The sequence below is a fragment of the Hordeum vulgare genome, chromosome 2H (genome assembly GCF_904849725.1).
Source record: "Hordeum vulgare subsp. vulgare chromosome 2H, MorexV3_pseudomolecules_assembly, whole genome shotgun sequence".
In the NCBI taxonomy this organism is placed as follows: Eukaryota; Viridiplantae; Streptophyta; class Magnoliopsida; order Poales; family Poaceae; genus Hordeum; species Hordeum vulgare.
Genome location: NC_058519.1, coordinates 151,973,355 through 151,997,963, shown reverse-complemented (window position 1 = coordinate 151,997,963; position 24,609 = coordinate 151,973,355). Strand labels below are relative to the sequence as shown.

General features: G+C 44.3%; 1 protein-coding gene across 2 annotated transcripts; it reads right to left on the bottom strand.

The window, feature by feature from the left end:
• Positions 1-518: 518 nt before the first annotated feature.
• Positions 519-7,306, bottom strand: LOC123425626 (uncharacterized protein DDB_G0286299-like). 2 transcript variants are annotated; one of them, XM_045109318.1, is made up of 6 exons: positions 7,044-7,306; positions 2,000-2,706; positions 1,795-1,863; positions 1,373-1,473; positions 1,193-1,261; positions 519-1,096 (listed from the first exon to the last, which is right to left on the bottom strand). In XM_045109318.1, exons 2-6 carry the CDS (start codon positions 2,703-2,705, stop codon positions 557-559), a joined length of 1,485 nt encoding a protein of 494 aa, XP_044965253.1. In that variant the 5' UTR covers position 2,706; positions 7,044-7,306; the 3' UTR covers positions 519-556. The 2 variants fall into 2 exon arrangements, with proteins under 2 accessions (XP_044965253.1, XP_044965254.1); XM_045109319.1 differs by having other exon boundaries at positions 658-1,059.
• Positions 7,307-24,609: the final 17,303 nt, after the last annotated feature.

Sequence of the window (24,609 nt, the reverse complement as noted above, 5' to 3'; positions counted from 1 at the left end):
TGTTTAGTTTAATTAGAAATTTATATCTTTTCATGAGTTGTATTTTTTTCGAATCATCGTGAATTCACTCCAATTGAATGTTGAATAATCAAATTCTTCAATTCAAACTCAAAGTTTTCGAGATTTTCAAAAAAGTGGGCAATGAAGGAAATGAATCTTCTATGTCTAAATTGTTAGCCCCACTAATCCATTTATCTCAATATGCAGGAATGCCACCTCATCATTCTAGACAAAAGACACACCGCAACATACAACCATGGCTCCGTACATTAGTTTTTGCAGTTCGATTCGTCGAACATTAGTTTACGGAGGGACTAGATTATACCCCACACCGTGTTATGGTAATGTTTTCTATATATTTAATCGAGAATTGGTCGCGTTGAACATGAATATTTGAAGTAATGATACGATAATTAACAACTAAAATGATAGTATTTATGGTGTTTGATTATTATATAATATAAATATCATGATAGAATGAAAATCCTTATGCATGTTTGCATGTTGATGTGCCTTTTTTTCTTATGCAGAGGTAGTAATTTTTAAGCACTAGAGTTCATCTCTTAATTAAACGAATAAGAAAAAGTGTGTGGCTTCGGGATCCAACAAGGAAAAATATGTCTTGTTTCTGGTCAAATGGCAAGCAAAGCACAAATCTAAGTGCATAAGTCCTTCTGGGTAACAAGTTATGCCATCGCACATTACAAGTGTCAAGCAGACATAATAGATGTTCATGAGCCACAAAATGATCACAATAACCCAATTCTACAGTTTTTGATGCAAAACTGACAGTGAAATTTCCACATGCAATGATAAAAGAGCCAACGAACTGTGAACCACATAACAGGCACTTCAGATCTTGGGTGCTGCCACACTCACATCCAGAGTTCCCTATAGGCCGAGGCCGACAGTTCGGCCATCCCTCCGGCGCAGGCCTGCTACGTAGAGTTTCTCTAGGTCGGTGTCGAGCTCCTCCTGTTTCTTGACTTCCGCCGAACCCTCCCCCTTGTTGACGGCCTTGCTCTCTTGAACCGAGGCAGAGGCACTGCTCTTCACACCCTACAATAGGCCATAGCCACCAAGGCACCCTCAGGCTCTAAGGAAGTGTTAGTGCATCGCAGAGTAATTGTTGTTGCTCAGCTGAATTCAGGTCAGAATTGTATTACAAAATTATACATCTTCAAGGAATTACCATGAGTTTGTTGAATTTCTCTTGTCGCTCCCGGTCAGAAAACAGATTCGAGTCCCAGTGGGTGCTTGTCTGAGGCATTAGAATGAAGGTGACAAATATGAAGCCGAAGTATATGGTAATGCAGGAATAATGGTAGGAAAGAGGCAAAATGAAAACAAATAGATGCTACCCACGATATACCTCTGGAGGGTTACTCTTTTTGTTACCCCAAAGCAGCTTTTTCTTCTGGTCAGTGGATAACCGCCCGGTTCCGGCTCCAAATCCTAGAATATTCTTCTTCACTGCAATTGAGCACGTAAGGAGGGGTCAATCATACAAGCAGAAGAAAGCATAGCTCTGATATGTTATGGAAGAGATTAACATCATAGTCATATGACTGAACCATCATGGAACCAAAATTCTTGTGCTATCCGGGAGATGTTCAGTCCAACAAATATACTATACCCACTTTTCTTCGCACAAAAGCCGCGTCTTTAATAGGTGCATCCATCAAATTTTAGAAAAGGCACTGAAGAAACTAAAGCAGCTAATGAGGACATAAATCCTTGAGATACTGCAACTATGGAAGAGAACAATATTGACAACAAACTGAGGCAGCTCACCTGATTCAGCAGCTTTCATCGCCGCAATTTTTGCAGCATTGAGATCATTCATGGTTTCATCTTTAATTCCTGATGCAGAATTTACCAAAACTTTGTTTAAGGTCAAGAAGTCCATAATTTCATCTCAATAGAATAATGCACCAGTGTGTTTGGTAAGAGGAATTTTTCAGAATTAATAACAAAGGAAAACAAAATATTAACGAACCTCCTGAGGTATCCATTTCCATGTGCTGTGCATTTTCAACACCTGGACCAACAGAACTGAATAAGCTTCTTCTCTTCTCCCTAGTTTCCAGCTCAGGTTCTGCTGCACAGCTGCTTTTCTCAATTTCCTTGCCGCTTCTCTTCTTTAGAGCCTCCTCCTGCTTGAACTTCTCCTTGTTTTTACTTTCCTTTTCTTCTGGATGCCTTCTGGTAGAGTTGGTTTCCTTTCTTAAATCAGCATCTTTGTCATACTTTGTGCCATCGTGTCTAGGGTATTCACGTGGGGGCCCATGTTTTTCCTGATTCCTAGTCCTCTGCTCTCCCTTAACAGATTTTCCCCCATACCTGCTGTCAACATTTCTCCAATCACCATGTGATCTATCAGATGTGTCATCACGCTTTGAAGGACAATAGTAAGTGTCAGCCCTTGATTCCCGGTCTGACCGAGAAGTTCTAGAACGGCTCCTGTCATTATCATCAGCTCGCTTATCATGATACCTCCTATATTCATCATGCCTCCTGGATTCACGAGGTGCTCCATAGGAATGCCTATCAGAATGCCTAACAAATTCATGACCTCTGCCTGGTCTGGCATGGCTAGAGTCACTCTGTAGAGCTGAGTTGTCTTTCCTTCCATTCTCACTCCCCTTAGAGTGGTCATCTTTGATTTCCACTGGACTGCGGCTCCTCCCACGTTTAGTTTCCATCCTGCACTCAGCAGCATTTATCAATTAAACAGCAATTCAACAGTTCAATAACAGGCAGATTTACTAGGTCACACCAAGGGGTAAATCGTCCTTAACATTTATATCATTACATACTATTAACACCTCCAAAAATAAAATGTATATAATGTACTCCTAGGGGATACTGGGTCCATACTGTATGCACCAAAGGCTAGGGTGCAACCACCATGCACTGAAACTAACAAAAGTCACAACAACAACAACAACAACAACCACCAAGCCTTTCAGTCCCAAACAAGTTGGGGTAGGCTAGAGTTGAAACCCATAAGATCTCGAAACCAAGTCATGGCTCTGGAGCGTGGATAGCTAACTTCCACGCACCCCTGTCCATGGCTAAGTCTTTGTCGATATTCCAAACCTTCAGGTCTCTCTTAACGGACTCCTCCCATGTCAAGTTTGGTCTACCACGACCCCTCTTAACATTCTCAGCACGCTTTATCCGTCCGCTATGCACCGACGCTTCCGATGGCCTCCGTTGAATATGTCCAAACCATCTGAGACGATGCTGGACCAACTTCTCTTCAATCGGTGCTACCCCAAGTCTCTCTCGTATATCGTCATTCCGTATCCGATCCTTCCTTGTGTGACCACATATCCATCTCAACATGCGCATCTCTGCTACACCCAACTGTTGGATATGTCGTCTCTTGGTTGGCCAACACTCCGCGCCATACAACATCGCAGGTCGGATAGCTGTCCTATAAAACCTGCCTTTTAGCTTTTGTGGCACTCTCTTGTCACAGAGTACGCCAGAAGCTTGGCGCTACTTCATCCACCCAGCCTTGATTCGGTGGCCCACGTCTTCATCGATATCGCCATCCTTCTGCAACATGGACCCCAAATATCGAGACGTGTCTCTCTCCGGTACCACCTGCCCACCAAGGCTAACCTCTCCATCCTCGTGCCTAGTAGCACTAAAACTGCACCTCATGTATTCAGTTTTAGTTCTACTAAGCCTAAAACCTTTCGATTCTAGAGTCCGCCTCCATAACTCTAACTTTCTATTAACCCCCGTTCGGCTATCATCGACTAGCACCACATCATCCGCAAAGAGCATACACCATGGGATATCTCCTTGTATATCCCTTGTGACCTCATCCATCACCAAATCAAAAAGATAAGGGCTCAAAGCTGACCCTTGGTGTAGCCCTATTCTAATCGGAAAGTCATCGGTGTCGCCATCACTTGTTCGAACACTTGTCACAACATTATCATACATATCCTTGATGAGGGTAATGTACTTTATTGGGACTTTGTGTTTCTCCAAAGCCCACCACATGACATTCCGAGGTATCTTATCATAGGCCTTCTCCAAATCAATGAACACCATATGAAGGTCCTTCTTTTGCTCCCTGTATCTCTCCATCAGCTGTCGTACCAAGAAGATGGCTTCCATGGTAGACCTCCCAGGCATGAAACCAAATTGGTTTTTGGTCACGCTTGTTAACCTTCTTAAGCGGTGTTCAATGACTCTCTCCCATAGCTTCATAGTATGGCTCATTAGCTTGATTCCGCGGTAATTAGTACAACTTTGAACATCCCCCTTGTTCTTAAAGATTGGTACTAAAATACTCCGCCTCCATTCTTCGGGCATCTTGTTTGACCGAAGAATGAGGTTGAAAAGCTTAGTTAGCCATACTATCTCTATGTCTCCAAGGCCTCTCCACACCTCGATGGGGATACCATCAGGACCCATCGCTTTGCCTACTTTCATCCTTTTTAATGCCTCCTTAACCTCACACTCCTGGATACGTCGCACAAAGCACATGCTGGTATCATCAAAGGAGTCGTCTAGCTCAATGGTAGAGCTATCAACCTCTCCATTGTAAAGGTTGTCAAAGTACTCCCGCCATCTACAACATATATATTTTATTTATGCTAGATGAACTTCATCGTCTACTTACTTGTGAATAAAATTTCAAGCACATAGCGAAAAAGTGAAAAATCCGATAATTTGATTTCTTACAAATGCTAGAATTTTCTCATTTTGTTACTCTTAACGCATAATAAGTTGGAACTTCAAATGTTAATCAGGTAGAGTAAAACCGGAAGTACATCTAAATTTTATCCCGGATTTTTTCAAGCATGGCAACTGCATCCTAAGCCTTTAAATTGTACAATAGGGCCCTGGGGATACCTTCTAGTGAAGACTAAAGTTAAAAAATTATCACATCCATCCGGCCTCACACTTCACTTACAAATTTCAGTTGGTTTGCCAGGGTTTTACATGCCTGTGAAACAAGTGATGAGTATCTCAAATGGATTCTAAAAAGAAAAACTAGGTGCTGCCTCTTCTACTTTCGATGAAAATAGATTTAGCATTGTACTCCCTCGAATTCTTCTTCCTCAAACAAAGTGGACTAATCCAGGTTGGGCAATTTTTTAAGAAGAAGGCAGGGGTAAAGAGAACAGATAATAGTTGAACTAAGTGGACTAATCCAAGTTGGGGATTTTTTACGAAGAAGGCAGGGGTACTGCTGATTCATTTCAGAGGACAATAATAGTTGTTACATACAACAGATAAGCACCTGGAGACCCAGGTGAGAGAAAAAAAAAGTATCAAAGCGGATTACTCGCAAACCAAGGGCTCATCACCCTGCACAGTTCCATCCCAAAAAAAGCTAAGCCTAACAACAAGGATAATCATGCTTGATCTTCTCGACTAGCTGAGCTTCAGAGCAGGTGGTCTGGTCAAAGATACGCCTGCACCTCTTCTTCCAAACATACCAACAAACAAACGCTGCATTTTGAATATGAAGCCAGTCAAGGGAGTTCGAGACAAATTCCCACCAATCTACAGCAAAGGGCTCAGGCTGCTGAGACCATATCGAACCACTCACTTTTCGTGATCGGGGCAGTCGAGGATGAGGTGCACGGGCATTTCATGCTCGAAGTTGGGGAATCGAATAAAGAAGGAAGCAACATAGTGCTGCAGTAGAGTTATGTACTTGGCAGATGAGAGCCCAATAACAAAGGATAGGGAGCTCGCCCTAGTGTAACGACCAGCATATTCTGATCCCTGAGGTGGAAGAGGCTACGAGGCTTACCAAGAGCTTTGATTATTGATCGATTGGTCCAAACAAGATGCAGGCAGCACAGCGGCAGCCATTTATAATGGGCTTAGGTGAACAAAACTCTCCCTATCTTAAACTAAACCGGACTACTCTTTCTGATTCCAACTCTTCCATTTTTTAAACTTGACTGTTACTGCAGGCTTGATAGACTGACACTGCACCAAATCTAACAACATAGTGATATGGATAAATAAAAATGGGAGTCCTATCCTAGTGAAGAGAATGGGATGGTTAGAAGTTACAACTGCTACAAGTAATATTAGAATTTACGACAAGGAGACAACACCAATATCTAATCTCATTTACTAAGTTGCTAATGAGTTGGATCTGCCAGGGGAGAAACACTAGTACTCTGGGAAGTATGTTTGATTTGAGCTCAAGCCAACCGCACCAAATATTTGGTACAATATTTTGGCCAAGGTTTTGGTTGCCCGTGTTTTGGCTAATGTTGGCAAGAAAAATGGGCCAGAGTTGGCTATGGAGCACGCGCATGCCAAAATTTTGGCTGCCATCCAAGCAAAAGCCAAAATTTTGGTCATGACCAAAAATTAGTAAGGCTGCTTTTGGTGATTAACCAAACATAATACTCAGGGACTCTGGGTCACAATAGCTGAGAGCTTAACACAGGACTTCAAGAAAGCCTTCAAAGAAAAACCAAAACAGTTGATTGCTGAGTAATTAGTCCAGTTGGCAATCTTTGTCTGGTTAGCGAGATTGAGTGGTTCCCTAGAATATTCAGGTAATGTCACTGCACTGGCTGCTAAAACTGGTGTACGCATTATGGATGCCCAGCGTAGTAAATTCTCCACATTATCAGCCTGGAGGGACCGGAATAGTACTACTACTACAATACTACTACCTCCATTCCTAAATACAAGTCTTTTTAGAGGTTCCATTAGGGGACTACATACGGATGTATATAGACATACTTTAGAATGTAGATTCTCTCTTGCTCCATATGTAATCCCCTGGTCTAGTTCTTCCTAACTGTAAATATTTAGGAACGGAGGGAGTAGTATAGTACAGCATTTGATTTGTCATGGAACATTGCATCAACTAATCGACATTTTGATGTTATCAGATGAATTCATCCAAAGGGGAATTGCCGCCAAACGTAATTCGCCAGAAGAAACCAGTGCGGAAGTGCTCAAAACCCAACAACGCAGGCGTCGGGCTAACAACATCGTGCCGGAAAACAGGCCGGCTAAAGGCAGCAGCTACTCACCCAAATACAACCCTCGGTTGCGCAGCGTGCTTGGATGCTTGATGGGGGCGGCGGCAGAGCGGCGGTCGAAGCCAGCCGTTGGTTGGCGACTCGGGGAGGCGGAGGCCGGGGACCGCGGTGGCTATGGCTGGGATCGCCCGCGGCTAGGGTTGCCTACGGGATGGGTCGATCGCATGCCTTCGCGTTTGGGGGATTTTGGAAGATGGGGTGCGCTTTGAATCTGGTCCTTTTACAGCTCTAGCAAACTCGGTAAAAACAGACCCTTAAAAACGTGTATAAAAGGCACTTTGAATTAGTTCCGGGATTACTTCACTCATATCGATTTTCGCCTAAGCACGGCCTTTATGGTGTGAAATTGCTCCGGACAGAACAGATCTCATAAAATGAAACTGGATTCTACTATAGCTTTTTTTTTCCTTCATGTCACAGCGAGCCGTCTCGGGCCACGGCGTGCCTTGTCCTGGTGCCCTGGCTCGCCTCGACGCTGCCCGCCTCGCCCCCGCCTCGTCATGGCGTCACCCGTTCCCGGCCATACATGCAGTGAAGGAGCCCTGCGCCGCCCGCCCCCGATTGAGCTCGACACTGCCCGTCGTCGCCGTATGTTTCCCGCCGTGGCCGCGCGAGCTCCCCCACCCTGCCCCGCTCTTCTTCGGTGCCCCCCTGCCCTGATTCAGATCGCCGGTTGCCTACTCTATCCTATCCATGGACGGCCTCGTCTCGGCAGTGGAGGTCGAGCTGGCTGCAATTCGGACCAGCGGCGACAAATTTCGGAGTGTGGCGGCTTCTTCTGACATGTTGCGACGGATTCCGGTGAGTTTCACGTAGATTTCGGCCAGTTCCGCGATGGCGCGTTTGCTCCGACGAGGTTTGACCAATTTACATGTTGAAGTGTATATTGCCTTCAAAACTGCATATATAAAGTTTTCACGGATGAATTTACCATGCCCCTTAAAAAGTTTACGGGTCGAACAAGTTTTACGTGGTCTGCTCCGCGTCGTTTTTTCGATCTAAACACCTCGCTTTTAAAAGGGTTTGACCAGTTTACGGGGTTTGCTAAAGATGCTCTTATGGGATGTCAAGGTAGACCCGCAAATCTTCCTAATAATTCGGATCACGCAATACGAATCGCGAAAGTCATTCAACACGGTTCTATATTGACCTGCGGGCGCTCCAGACACGATCTCTCTCACAAATCAGGGGGAAAAAGTGGATGAGTTTTGCGGGAGTTTGGACACGAGAAACGTCGCTATCTGTCAGCCCTAGCCCACCCAAAACCCATCCCGGACCCCACGACTCCATCCTCCTCATTTTCTCTCCTTCCTTCTTTCTCTCTTCTTTTCGCCGCCACTCCACCACCCCATCCATCATGCCACACCTCTGTCAGAATTTTGCGGTGCCGCTTCATCGGGTCTCACAATGACATCAATGTGCTGCAACGATCGTTGTTGTTTGTGAGGCTGACTGAAGGAAAAAACTCCTCCTTGCCACTATTCTATCAACGGACATGAGTACAACATGGGTTACTATCTGGTTGACTGAGTCTATCCTTTATAGGCTACCTTTGTCAGCAGCACTGTCTCTAACCCAGAAGACCAAAAGTGTTTCACTTTGTCCAAAGACAAAAAGCAGCTAGAAAGAATATCGAGAGGACATTTGGAGTTCTACACGCCCGTTTTGCAGTTGTTTGTGAACATGCCAAACAATGGGATTTGAAGACCTTGTGGGAGGTTATGACATGTTATGTGATCATGCACAACATGATCTTCGAGGATCACGGTGATGATGATACCGCATGTCTCGAATTTGATAACATGGATGATCATGTGCAACTTTTGGAACAGAATTTGGTCACATTTGAAGAGTGTATTTAAACACATCAATAAATTCAGCATCGACCAACTCATGAGCAGCTGAAAGAAAATTTGATTGCGCATGAGTGGGCGTTGAAAGGGGAGAACAATGTTGGGATGTAATATTTGAACTTTCTAAAATTTGAACTATTGTTGCATGCAGCTATTTTAATGTTTGTACCCTTTGCATGTAGTTGTTTGATCGTGCGGACTTAAAAAGATGAGGAAAGCCGAATTTATGCGGCTACGGTTGGATGTCGTCCTCCCGCATACGTGTTCTCAGAGTGGTCCCCTGTTTGTGGACGAATGTAGGAGGAAATTTGTAGGTCAGCCTTGGAGATGCCCTTAGAATGTCTTTCGTCCACTTTTTTTCAGAAAAAATTGCGTGTTTGTATTTTTGGTGAAACTCAACCGATACTCACCCAAAACGTCGCTATCCGCCAGCCGTAGCCCACCCAAAAACCTTCTCGGACCGCGCGACTACATCCTCCTCATTTTCTCTCCTTCCTTCTTTCTCTCCGCTTTTTGCTGCTGGTCACCACCCCGTCCACCACGCCACACCCCTGTCGGAATTCCGTGATGCCACTTTGTCGGGTCTCACAATGACATCAATGTGATGCAATGATCATCATTGTTTGCGAGGCTGGCTGAAGGAAAAGCCCCTCCTTGCCACTATACTATCGACGGACCTGAGTACAACATGGGTTACTATCTGGTTAGCGGTATCTATCCTTCATGGGCTACCTTTGTCAGCACCACTAACCCAAAAGGCAAAAAAAGTTTCACTTTTTCCAAAGACAAGAAGCAGCTAGAAAGGATGTCGAGAGGGCATTTCGAGTTGTGTAGGCCCGTTTTGCTGTTGTTCGTGGACGTGTAAAACAATGGGATTCAGAGACCTTGTGGGAGGTTATGACATGTTGTGTGATCATGTACAACATGATCTTCGAGGATCAGGGTATCGATGATACCGCAGGTCTGGAATTTAAGAACATGGATGATCCTATGCAACTTTCGGAACAAAATATGTACACATTTGAAGAGTGTATTCAAATGCATTAATAAATTCGGCATCGATCAACTCACAAGCAGTTGAAGGAAAATTTGATTGTGCATTAGTGGGTGTTGAAAGGGGAGAATAATGTTGGGATGTAATATTTGAACTTTTTAAAATTTTAACTAGTGTTACATGCTACTATTTTAATGTTTGTACCCTTTGCATGCAGTTGTTTGATCATACGGACTTAAAAAATGAGGAAAGCCGAATGTATGTGGCTACAGTTGGATGTCGTCCTCCCGCATACGTGTTCGCGGACTAGTCTCCCTGTCCGCGAACGAATGTGGGAGGAAATTCGTATGTCAGCCTTGGAGATGCCCTTGGAATGTTTTTGCGTCTAATTGTTTTATAAATTTTTGCATCTACATTTTTTTTGGTGAAACTCAACTGTGACCGACCCAAAACGTCGCTATCCGCTATCCCTAGCCCATCCAGAACCCTTCCCGGACCCTGTGACTTCGTCCTCCTCATTTTCTCTCCTTCCTTCTTTCTCTCCTCTTTTCGTTGACGCTCCACCACCCCGTCCACCACGCCACACCCCTGTCAGAATTCCACGGCGCCACTTCGTCGGGTCTCACAATGACATCAATGTGCTGCAACGATCGTCGTTGTTTGCGAGGCTGACTGCAGGAAAAGCTCCTCCTTGCCACTATACTATCATCGGACATGAGTACAACATGGGTTACTATCTGGTTGGCGGTATCTATCCTTCATGGACTACCTTTGTCAGCACCGTCTCTAACCCAAAATACCAAAAAAAATCACGTTGTCCAAAGACAAGAAGCAACTAGAAAGGATGTCTGAGAGGGCATTTGGAGTTCTGTAGGCCCGTTTTGCAGTTTTTTGTGGGCCTGCAAAACAATGGGATTCAGAGACCTTGTGGGAGGTTATGACATGTTGTGTGATCATGCGCAACATGATCTTCGAGGATCAGGGTCATGATGATGCCGCGGGTCTGGATTTTGAGAACATGGATGATCCTATGCAACTTCCGGAACAGAATTCGGCCACATTTGAAGAGTGTACTCAAATGCATCAATAAATTCGACATCGATCAACTCACGAGCAGCTGAAGGAAAATTTGATTGCGCATCAGCGGGCGTTAAACATGGATAACAATGTTGGGATGTAATATTTAAACTTTTTAAAATTTGAGCTAGTGTTGTATGCGCCTATTTTAACGTTTGTACCCTTTGCATGCGGTTGTTTGTTCGTGTCGAATTCAAAAAAATGAGGAAAGCCGAATATATGCGGCTACGATTGGATGTCGTCCTTCCGCATAGTATTCGCGAACTAGTCCTCCTGTCCGTAGAGGGGGAAATCTGTAGGTCAGCCTTGGAGATGCTCTTAGAATGTCTTTTGCGTCTACTTTTGTAGAAAATTTTGCGTCTGCGTTTTTTGGTTAAACTCATCCGAGACTCACACAGAGGTTTTACATAGTCGGGGCTTCAATAGCCAAACATGGCAACCGAAATCTAAATTTAACAGAAATGTTACCTCGCCGCCATTCTCACCTTCTGGCTTCACGCTCCTCGCCGCAACATCCATCGCCCCTTGTTCCCTCTTCCCCGGCTCGGCAGGAGATACCCGCTTGTTGCGGGTGCGCTCCTCGATGCGTTGGGTTGCACGAGGTCGCGGCGATGGGATGTGCTGAGCTCCTCTCCCCGGTGTGTGTTTCTAAGGTGGCGGATCTCGAGGTTGACTCGTATTTTTCCCTCCCCACTTACGTGCTCTTTCTATTTTTTGTTGTTGTTTGTTTTCTTTCAATTTCGACAAGAGTAGTTCTGTGGAGATTTATGTGAAATTCCATGTTGTGTATGAACATGGGTGCACTTTTGAAGTAGAATAGTTCATGTAGAAACTGCCATGAGTCACAATGTCAATTTTTGTCATGTTTCTCCTTTTGTTTGCATATCACCTTGTTCACATGGCAAGTATTCCGGATATTTTTCTGGAAAGGCATGGAATTATATATATATATATATATATATATATATATATATATATATATATATATATATATATATGAACTGGACATGGCAATTTATTCATGAATTTCCCATGGCGATTTATACATTAATTGGCCATGCCAATTTTATACATAATTTGTTCTAAAATGAACTAGCCATGGCAATTTGTGAAGAAGAAAAAACGATTACTTTCTAAAAATAAATGAGCCATGGTAATTTATACATGAATTGTTCTAAAAAAAGACATGGCATTTTATTGATTAGTGGCATGGCAAATTTTACTAGGCGACATGGCAAAATTCAGAACATGGCATTTTTGACATTGTTTTTGCTATGGTACTTTTTACTTGATTTGTTTCAAAAACATGGCATTTTGTAAGTTAGCAACATGGCACTTTCCACTAGCCGTGTGTCTAAAACCTTGTGTATTTTTGTTGCCATGGCAAAAAAACTAGTTTATTGCCATGGTAGACCCATAATTGTTGTGGTAAAGTGTATATATGTCTTGTTTCCCACCCTAAATAGTATGAATGATTTGGAAACGTTTTGCATCACATTTTTTGTATGATTGTTTTTATTTGCTCACATGACAATTTTGCTTTTTGACTTGTTGAATTTTTTGCATTCGTAGTTTTAGTATAGGCACCATGGTTCTTTTTAGCAATCACACCATGGCGTATTTAATATTAATAACATGGGAGTTTCTTGGATACCATGTCATTTTGTAATTATGGGATGTCATTTTTTCATACTAGACCATGACAATATCAACATGTGTGAACCATGGCAATTTTAATTTCAATAAACATGTAGTATATACCATGTGAAATCAATATATGTCCCCGTGACAAAAAAAACATGGCATTTTTTAAGAGCGTGCCATTTTTATTGCTGAGCATGGCATTTTTTCAAAGAGCATGACATTTGTTTAGAGCATGTAATTTTTTATTATAAATAGCATGACATTTTGTATAGAACATGGAGTTTTATTTTTAAATACTAAGGCAAAACAAATTAGAGCATGGCCTTTTCGTTACAATCATGGCACTTTTATAGGGAGCATGGCATTGTTCATTGTAAAGAGCCTTGCATTTTTTGTAGAGCATGGCATTTTTATTTTTTGTAGATCATGGCAATCTTGGTAGTAAGAGCATGCATTTTTACTATTAAGAAGCATGGCATTTTGTTTTGTTTTGTAGAGCATGGTAAGTTTATTAGAAATAGCATGCCAATTTTTATTGCTAAGAACATGATATTTCTATTTTTTGTATAGCATGACATTTTTTAGAATATCATGGCAATTTCTTCTTGTATGGCATTTTTAGATACAAACATCATGGGGGACTTTTTTTTTCTGTGCATAAGATTTTAAATTTTAGAAATGGGCAAATGTGTGTATAAACATACCCCACTATCTTGGTTGTTTTGTATTCGCTGCAATTTTTAAGGCACTTTTTGTTTGTATATGATTCGTTTATGAACATGATGGCATTTTTGTTTGTGTATATCAGGCGATTTTTGCTTTTGAACGGGGATGGTAATCGGGCCTGGGCCTGGGAAAAGGCATGTACGGCCAAAAGTTTGCAGGGAGGCGTCTCCGGAAGATCAACTAGTTAGCCAGCATTCCTTCGAAAGCCTTTCAACGATCACTTTCATGTATTGTCATTTGACGCGTTTTCGACCGTTGTCATATGTCGCGTTCTGAGCATTTTCTTCGGATTCTTTTACACACATTTTTTGTTTTTAGATTGGGTTTTCCGGGGTTTGTTTGTGTTTCGGTTTTTGATTTTTCTAAAACAATTGCGCGAAAAACGTGTTTTCCGTTTATTTTTTCATGAGGGGCACGGTTTTGCTTCCGTGAGAGATATGGTTTTGCTTTCGCGGTCGTGCCTCTTCAAAATGGAAAAAACGCGTTTATTATTTATTTATTTTAGAGAGGCACGATTTTGCGTTCACGAGAGACACGCCCGTGTCTTTCGGAAACAAAAAAAGTCAATCTGTTTTTTTTTGCGAGAGATACGGTTTTGCTTCCAGGAGAGAAAATGGTTTTGCGTTCGCGAGAGGCACGACTATGCCTCTCAGAAATGGAAGAAATGATTTTTTTGCGAGAGACATGGTTTTGCGTTCGCGAGAGGCATAATTTTGCTTCTATGACACGCACGGTTTTACATTCGCGAAAGTTCATGCCTCGGAAATAGAAAAAATGCATTTTTTGTGAGAGCCACGGTTTTGCGTTCGCGAGAGGCACAACCGTGACTCTCAAAAATGAAAAAAAAACGTGTTTTCCATTATTATTTTTTTGGAGAGGCATGGTTTTGCTTGCGCGAGAGGCACGCTTTTCCTTCCACGAGAGGTACAGTTTTGCTCTTACGAGATGCACGACCATGCCTCTCAAAAACAAAAAAAATTATCACTAAGCTTAAACCTTCGTCTTACGTCAGACAGAGTGCTTCTTTACACGCAATTGCTTCAATACAGCCATGACCAGCACCGATGCACCCATGAACTTGACATCGTCCGCTCAAAAATTCACTAAAGGAGCACTCTTCCAATGCTCCATAGAAATCACACCATCTACATTGCTTTTAGCGTCTCCCCTCGGAGGAGGAATCCATCCTGATAACTGCCTAGGCGGCTGGATGATACGTCTTTAATGACCTATAATTTGGCATTGTTTTATGTTATTATGTTATCATTTTTGAATGTTTTATATTTATCTATATATTGTTTTATATTATTTTTAAAAACTAACCTATTAACCTAGTGTCTAGTGCTAGTTGTTGTATTCTCGTGTTTTTTTGGCTTTTTAGAAAATCAGTATCAAACAAAGTCTAAATGCAATGAAAGTTTTTGGTAATTTTTTTTAAATAAAAATAAGACCTGAAAACTTCAAAGGGAGATCGGAGGCCACAAATAGTGGTAACAAGCCAACAGGACGCGCTGAGGGGGGGTGGACGCGCCCTGATGGCTTGGGATCACCTCGTCACGCCTCGTGACCTAACTCCGTCACTATAACTCCTGAAATATTAGAAAAACACCAGAGAGCCACCCGAAACACTCTTTCCGCCGCCACAAGTCTATGTTCCGCCGTGATCCCATCTGAATCCATGTTCTGGTACTGTCGTGGTTTTGTCACGGCAGATGTCCTCGTGAAAGGACTTAGAGATGGAGCCATTGCACCTTGGTGGCGACTCAAAGGGGTTAAGTGGAAGCGAGACCTGGGTTTACTCAGGTTCGGCCCCTCCGATGGAGGTAAAAGCCTACGTCCTGCTTTGTGTATATTAATGGTGGAATCGATTACAAGGGTGCGTAACTCGCCTGAGCTAGCTCTCGATGGATTGTAACTTAAATCTATCTACCCTAGAGACTCGCCTTTATATACAGGTCGAGGCCCTAGGTTTACAAGAGTCTAGGTTACATTATAAGCCGTGACCTGACATATCTCTAAGCCGCCGTGTCTCTTAAACAAGGAAACTACCCGGCGAGTCTTCCTCTTCTTGGGCCTTGAGTCGCCATTTGGGCTCTTGGGCTCGACCGACTCTTTGCTGGAGATCACCTTACGCCTTCCGCATCCTGGGTCTAAGCCCATCTTGAATCATGAATGTTGAGTCGCCATGAACCTGACCCGGTCCAATAGGGCGGGTCCTACAGCGGGTAATATCCCCAACATTAGGCCCCATATTGACTTGAATTTATTCATGCCAATAAACCTTTATTCTTGACCATGACGACTCACATGGAATCTCTGATTTGGCTTCTTAAAAAGTTACAAGCCGCCAACCTTCATGCTCCATCTCAATCACTTGATCACTTATGGATGGCGTCATCTGTCCCATCATTTCAGGGATCTTAGTGACGTCATCTCAATGGATCTTTTGACTTATCCTGTCACCTCGAAAATCCAGGCGCCGTCATTTCCGATTTTTAATGCGCCTCCTTGACTCCCGCGCTTGTCATTTCAGTTTCGGCCTCAAGTCTTTAAATAGTCACAGGGGGGGTCCCTCACCTTCGTCCGCATCGTCGCTCCACTTCCTATTCCTCCTTGAGCTCGTGCTACAAACGCTCCGCCATAGCAGAGCTTCCACTTCGGATCTGCCGCCTCCCGGATTGGTCGGGCGCGATACTCGGCTCAGATCTCTGCGGGCTACCTCCGCCAACGTCTGCACTTTATCAGGTGAGTTTCTTCTCCCTCGTAGATCTGGTTCGCAAGTCACCCTTGTTCTTAGGGCGGCGCTGGAGCTCTTCAAGCATCCGTACATCACACCATTAACCTCATAGGCATTACTGGAATCCCGTAATTTAGTAAAAGACCGTGGTATATCCATCAATAGTTTGCAGCAGATCTGTTGCTCCCTTTATTTCTTTGCAAGATCACCTCACAGATTTTATAGTGTCCATATATCCTCAATGTTCTTGAAATTGCAAATTATTTTTCTTTTTAGAGCCACCCGTAGATCCATAATTTATGGCACCCTGTTGAAAATGTGTTTGTCTCAGATCTTGGAAACTTTCTAAGGAAGATTTAAAATGTAACCTGTTCTTAGGTTGCGGCGAGTCATAATTTTTGTTTAGATGTCTCTCCAGCCACTTGTTCTGTGAGTTAATACTTCTATAGATCCTTACGACCCGCCAATCGCCTTTATGCAGATCTCTGTCCTTGTCTCTCGAGTTTGCGGCAATGGGTACCATCTCCAAAAGTAATTGGTTGCCATTAGAAACCACTGCCACCGTCCTTGAAGACTTTGTAAAGGTGGGAACTCTAGCACCACAAGAAGCCATCGGCTGGCGCCCCGCCTTAGGAGAGCGACGTCCACAACCCGCCAGTGGAGAAGTGGTGGTCTTTATTGACCACATCGAGCGGGGATTCTCACCACCCGGCTCAAAATTCTTCAGAGACGCCCCTGCACTTCTTTAATCTCCATCCCCAAGACTTAGGCCCAAACTCCATCAACAACCTCTGCAAATTCCAAGTATTTCGTGAAGCCTACTTGCAAATGGAGCCTACCGTGCTCCTGTTTAGGAAGTTCTTCTATTTGAACCGCCAAAGTGAGTTCGCCGACGGCCCCTGCCTAGAACTCAGAGGGGTCAACATTCAGAGACGACGAGAATGCGGGTTCCCGGCTGCTGCTTTGCCCAGTCACCCCAAAGGTTGGGGGAAGACTTGGTTTTATTGCCGCAACACTGCTCCAATCAATGAGAACCCCTTACCAGGCTTCAGGCAGGAGCGTCTGCCTTAGGACTTTAAGCTGCCCGAGAAGCTGACTGATGAGGAAGAGGTTTCAATTGCCCCCGTTTTTACAAAGCTTAGGGCCTTGATCGCCAACGGCCTTACCGGTGTTGATTTGATCCGCTGCTGGGTAGACTGACGGATAATGCCTTTGAGTCGTCGGGGTGGCTTAATGTGCGAATACAATGACGACTTAAACCATCCGCAATGCTTCTCCAACGTCATGCTTGACAAGGAAGATATTAACAATATTGTGAAGAAACTATGTGGCGAACCACTTGAGACTTGCTCCAAAATCTGTTTAAAGTCGTTCTGCCTCTCCAACCCGGCTCTAGAGGTGAAATAATTCAACTCGACTGTCTTGCTTTTTATAATTTCGAGCTTGTTTCCGACCCAGGTTCCAATTATGTTAACCAGAAGAACTCGCCTTTCTGGAAACGGAAGCCGAAAACAGCCGTCAAGAAGGTGCCGACGAAAACTGCCCCAAAGAAGAAAACCAAGGGCAAAGCCGCCACAGTAGAGTCATCTGTTGTGGGAGAGTCTCGGGCTGTAGAAGAACACTCAGAGGTAAATGCTTTTGTACTTCTTCTTATTCCAACACAATCCATACTTAAATGTTGCTGTTTTTATTTATAGGGTGATGACATGGAGAGCCAAGATGAAGACATCGAGGTACTTTCCGTTTCTTCCGACTCAGATTCTTCTTCTCCCAAGCCGGCAAGGCGAGTCTGTAGAAAAGCCCCCCTGTTTCACCCAGATGCTCATCTGGATCCTGATTTCCTTTTGAAGAAGGCAGGTTATACACCAAAACGTCACACTCGAAGCCATTTTGGGGATATCTTATCTGGCTTGCCCGAGAAAACGGCCGATCGCAAGCGACGGAGCGAGGTATGTTTTACATTAAATGTCCTTCTTTCCTGTGCAGCCGATTCTCACGACCTACTCAATCCTTTGAATCTTATGTCTAACAGGTTTCACCTCCTTCATCTGGCGACTCAGCTGCTTCGGCTCTTCCTCAATTAATCTGCCTTCAGGGGTAAATCATCTTGCCAACATGTTCTTTGGGCGCCAGTATTTCAATTTTAAAATAACCAATATCCTTGTAGGCTCAAGCCAAAACGAGAAAAACTAGCGAGTCATCATCGAACCCCAAGGCGGCTGAGAAGGTGGATCTAAGCACGTCCATTCTAGAAGTTCAGGAGGAGCCGACCGAGACTCACGCCGAAGCTCCTGACGATCTCCCTGATATTCAAGATGAGCTACCGAGCCCACGGAAGGAAGCTGCTGAGAATCTCAACCCACCAAGCCCTCAAAAAGCGGCTGAAGACATGACACCTGATCCAGATCAAGTCTTCATTATTGGAACAAGCCATTCTGAACCTGCATCCGCAGTGTTGACCAAGCATACGCCTAAGGATACCCCAATCCTTATAAAGAAGGGCATGACCAAGTTGAAGCTTCCCAATATTGAGAAGCTAGACTTTGACAAATTACATGTTGGTTATCTGAGTCGCCTCGCGGCGAGTCATGCCATGGAAAAAAGCCTGGTCAACATGATGAAGAAAAAACATGAGGTATGATACCTGTTATACTCCTTCACATGTACTCCATTAGCCCTCCAAAAGGTGAGTCATCTTTGTAATGATGAGTCGGAGTTTTGTGACAAGCTTTGTAGACGGCTCCAACCTGTAGGACCGAGTCATCTTTTTGAAGATGAACCGGGTGTAATTTGTATAGAAGAGAGCTTCGACCTGTAGCCCCCAAGGGCCGGGTCAACTTCTTTGAAGATGAGCCGGGTCTGTAGTTTAAATTGAAGAGAGCTTCAACCTATAGCCCCCAAGGGTCGGGCCATCTTCTTTGAAGATGAGCCGGGTCTGTAGTTTAAATTGAAGAGAGCTTCAACCTGTAGCCCCCAAGGCTCGGGTCATCTTCTTGAAGATGAGACAGGTCTTGCTTTAAGGTATTACCATGGAAAATTTGAATCATACATTAACCCCCAAGTATGAGGGATATTGCTTGCAATGTGCATGAAACTTCTCATAAACGTCTGGATTTTTGTAGGAATCGTTGATCCAGGCCGACTCAACCGTGTCCCGCTTGAAGCAAAGCTTAGCCCAACAACAAGATGCCCGAGCTAATTTTGAAAAAAAACTCCGCCTTGCACTGGTTGATATGGAGAAAATGAAGGCGGATCATAAAGAATTTGAAGAAAAAGCCGAGGCTGAGCGGGCCGCCTTGCTAAAAAGTTTCGAACAAGCCGAAGAACAAATGAAAGTTGCCGTGCAGGAACTGACTGGGCTGAAACTTCATATCTCCAAAATGGCTACTACTGTGTTTGGTAAGTGTCCGCCGCTGTCCTTATTTTTAATGTGATGCTTTGAAACACATCGGCGACTTATGACTGTGTATCCTTGTTGCAGGTCCTCGATCCGCCAATCTCCATGATGACTGTGTGTTTAAGCTAAAGGCAATATACACTTTAACAGAGCAACTTTATGCTGGCAGTGTGATGACTATTAAGGTCATCATGGGCGATAAGGAGCCCCTGAAGACAATGAAGTATATGTTGGGGTGCTTTTCCACAATGCCAAAGCAGAATGAAGAATTGAAAAGATCAGCCGCCTGGAAAGGAGTAATTACCACCCTGAGCCGATGCTTGGCTTACGCTCCTTAGCTTAAGCCGGAGGAGATAACTGGCCGGTTTCTAGAATATAAAGACGATGGGTCAGAATTCACTCAAGAGGACTATCATCGCTGTGTGAAGGAATCTCGCCTATCGGCGACCCAACTGTCAGCCAGTCTTGACTTAGCCCAGTATCACGCGGCTTATGACGAGAACAACAAACGTGTCACTCCTGCCTCTTTTGAAATCACAGTTCTGACTCCGGAGCGCCGTAAGCACCTTTTTGACTCTGATGCTGACACGTCCACCATCTTGACCGACGAGGCTGAGTTCCATGCCTTAACCAATTGCAATTGGACAATGGGCGACTTACAGATCCAAGACGGCGAAGGCTCGACGCAGGATAACCCGGAGGCGGCTTGAACAAGGTTTTACTTGAAGACTACCCATGGAGATCGACCCAGAAGATCCAATTCCGGGTCATGTAAAATTTGGTGGCCTTCTGAGCCATGTAATAGGTTAGAGATGAAAACAGTATTGTTTTGCACCATACCTTTATTGACTCTGAAGTCTCACCCTTTTAAGAAGATGAGCCGCCTTACTAGGCGTTTTGCTATGTCTTCATCAAAGTAATGATGCTTCATGTGATCATAGAAGAATACTGAGCCGACTCAATGAGACACGGCGAGTAATCATGAGTCTTGAAAACTCTAACTGTACAACAAAAATGCTTTGTAGTCATAGAGTTTGCCGGCTCAAGGAGTCGCGGTAGGGTAGGACGAGCTTGCAAGGCTCTAGTGCTACCCTAGAGAGGCTTTTGCAACAACCTTAGTTGTTTAGACCGGCTGATCAGGAGCGAGTCAAGCTTCAGTGAAGCAGGTTCAGTGAACCCATGGTTTGTCTATTCTCCATATGTTGGCTCCCGCAAGCACCCTTCATGTTTTAACCAAGGGAAGTTCAGGGTCCAAAACTGCATTGACTCGCCAAGAGTACATGGGACCATAAGGCGAGTCGCCAAACATACAGTCCAGTATAACCATTGTAATGCGTTAATTTTGCGCTAGCCAAGAGGGTATTCAAGCTGAACTCAGTGAGTAGAAGCCCCCAAGTGACATATGATTAGGGAAAAGTCGGACATAGGATTGCAGAAGCGTTTACGCTCTTACTGCAAAACGACTTGGGAACTAGTAGCCCCAAGTAAGCCGACTTAATTCTTAAAATCATATAAGACGCCCATGTTTGAACCATGCAACGTGGCAACTTTGGTCCTCTTTGGCTTACCAATATCCAGTTTTGAAATAAGTGCATCATGGCGACTTATGCTCTTTGATACTGATAGCGTCCATGCTTGGATGGCTTGTGAAACAATAAAGACTCATGCTTTCAAGAAGCTGAAACGGCAGAGACCCCGAATTTCGTGGGCGCCGGCTTTATTGCTATATATATAAAAAAGGGTACAAGAACTAAACTATGTACAATGATAAGGAGCCAATGGCTCTAAGTATAATAAGGCCGCAGGTGGACAATGTTCCATGGCCGGGTTGTTTCTACCTCTGTTGTTGGCCTATCTGGATGAAGGTCCGCGAGGTAGTAAGAACCATTATGAAGACTTTTGCTGATGACAAAAGGTCCTTCCCATGGAGGTGATAACTTGTGCATACCAGTATGATCTTGAATCAATTGAGACACTAAGTTGCCCTCCCGAATGACCCGACTTCTGACTCTGCGGCTATGACAGCGTCGTAGGTCTTGCTGGTGAATCGCCGAACATGCTGCGGCTAAGTCATGCTCCTCCTCCAAAGCATCCAATGAATCTTGACGCGCCAGCTCGTTGTCCTCCTCAACATAAGCGGTGACTCGTGGCGAGTCATGCCTGATGTCACTTGGTAAGACCGCCTTAGCTCCGTAGACCAAGAAAAAGGGTGTGTAACTAGTGGACCTATTGGGGTAGTCCTTATGCTCCAAAGTACTGAAGGAAGCTCTTCAACCCAGCAACCCGGAGTGCGCTCCAGAGGAACCATGAGTCGGGGCTTGATCCCACGGAAGATTTCTTGATTCGCCCTTTCCGCCTGTCCATTGGATTGGGGATGTGCAATCGTAGAGACATCAAGCCGGATGTGCTCCCTTTCACAAAATTCTTGCATGGCGCCTTTGGATAAATTAGTACCACTAGCAAAAGAGCCCGTGCGTTGCAACGGAAGAAAAAATAACACACACTCTTAACCCAATAACCACGACTCAAGACCTTAATAGACCCACGTCTTTTAGTTCCGAATGACATCACATTTTATGTTATCAACGGTGGTCTGATTGCTCACACAACGAAAACGCGTTTGAATATGGTCAGTCCTAAACATAAAACTATTCTTTCTAGTCAATTTAAAAGGATAAAACTCATATATAATAGGAATTTTTAAGGGTGCATCCTAAACATAATTTTAGAAATAATTAACGTACGTGGTTGGAGCATATTTAGTACACATTTTTCTAAGGATTTTTCATAAATCAAATGTTTAATTTAATGTTAAGGTTTGAAAGATATAATTTTTTAAAGCATTTGATTCGTCAAAAAAGAAAACAAAACATTGCAAAACTGAGTAGCTCGGCTGACACCAAAAATTGAACGCTACTAAGGAATGCATGGGCGAGTGAACTTTTCTACGCTCACGAAAATTGAAGAGAAAAATGCAAAAATATGAGAGTAGTTGGATTCGAACCCTGGTCTCCTTTGTGGGGAAGAGAGGCTTAGGCCACTATGCTATTCGGCTACTCATGCCTTATAAAGCGCTCGCTCAGAATAAACTAAAGTTTGCGCGGATTTTAGAAGGAAAAACGAACCATTCTCTTCACTTATAGGTGGCATAGGGGGTAAATTCATCCGAACTTTGGGGCTAATTTCAGTGACGGACGACAGAAGCCATATGTGCTTTATTATTAGGGAGAGATTATGAGTGATGATACTATGAGGATACCCGAAGCGAAAGATCAACTTCTTGAGGAACTTGACAGCCGTGTCTGCATCGCAACTGCTAACTGGCTCTGCTTCAACCCACTTGGTAAATTTGTCAACCGCCACCAGTAGACGAGTCTTTTTGTTGGAAGACATTTTGAAAGGACCAACCATGTCAAGCCCCAAGATTGCAAAAGGCCATGTAATTGGGATCATACGCAACTCTTGAGCCGGCACATGCATTTGACGCCCAAATTTCTGACACCCATCACACCTGTGCACTATTTCCTCAGCATCTGCGTGCACCATCAACCAATAGAATCCATGTCTAAAGGCTTTGGATACCAAAGATCGTGAGCCGGCGTGATGACCACAATCGCCAGCGTGAACCTCATTAAGGATCGCACGTCCCTCTTCGGGCGAGACACATCTTTAAAAAATTCCACAAGTGCTTCGCTTGTGCAACTCGCCCTTATGTATGACCATGGACTTGCATCGCCGGATAATTTGGCGAGCCAGCAACTCCTCAGAAGGTAACTTGCCCCATGTAAAATAAGCCATGTAAGGGACCGCCCAATCCGGAGTGGCACGAAGAGCAGCCACAAGTTGAGATTCCGGGTCAGGGACCGCTATATCCTCCTCAGAGGGCAACTTCACCGATGGGATATGCAAGATATCCAAAAATACATTGGGAGGAATCGTCTTACGCTATGACCCGAGTCGCGAAAGAGCGTCAGCTGCCTCGTTGAACCGGCAATCAATATGATCAACTTGATAACCATGAAAGTGACCCGCCACATCTGATACGGCACACCTGTAAGCTGCCATCAACGAATCCCTAGAATCCCACCTTCCGGAAACTTGCTGCGCCACCAAATCCGAGTCGCCTAGGCATCTAACTCGGCCGAGGTTCATCTCTTTGGCGATCCTAAGCCCATGGAGCAAAGCCTCGTACTCCGCTGCATTGTTAATACATGGAAACATGAGCCGTAGGACATAGAGAAACTTGTCACCCTGCGGGGAGGTCAGTACCACGCCAGTCCCTGAGCCTTCCAGCTACCTGGACCCGTCAAAGTGGATGGTCCAATATGTGTGATCAGGTCTGTCTTCTAGAATTTGCAACTCGGTCCAGTCGTTGATGAAATCAACTAAAGCCTGAGACTTGATGGTCATGCGGGGCATATATTTCACGTGGTGAGGACCAAGCTCGATAGCCCACTTAGCAATCCGCCCGGTCGCTTCACGGTTTTGTATGATATCGCCAAGTGGCGGGGAACTGACCACCATGATCGGATGCTCCTGGAAGTAGTGCTTCAGCTTCCGATTCACCATGAAGATCCCAAAAACCAGCTTCTGCCAGTGTGGATAGCGCTGTTTGGAGAGGGTCAAGACTTCACTGACACAGTATACATGCCTCTGGACCGGATACTCCTTTCCTTCTTCCTTGCCTTCGACAACCACTGTCACACTTACTGTTTTAGAGTTAGCAACAATGTACAGGAGTATAGGCTCTTTGTCGATGGGGGTGGTTAAAACGGGCGGCTCAACCAATTGCTTCTTCAGGGCCTCAAAGGCTTCGTTGGCCACGTCCGTCCACACTAACGGCCTGTTTTCTTGAGCAGTTGATAAAGAGGAATGGCCTTCTCGCCAAGGCGGCTTATGAAGTGACTCAAAGCTGCGATACGACCCGCCATACGCTGGACCTGGTTGATATTAGCCGGCTTGCCAAGGGAAGTAATCGCCTTAATCTTGTCCGGGTTGGCATCAATACCTCGCTCTGACACCAAGAAGCCCAATAACTTCCCTGCAGGGACACCAAAAACACACTTGGTCGGGTTAAGCTTCATCTGATACACACACAAACTGTCAAACCTCTCCTTGAGATCCTCCAG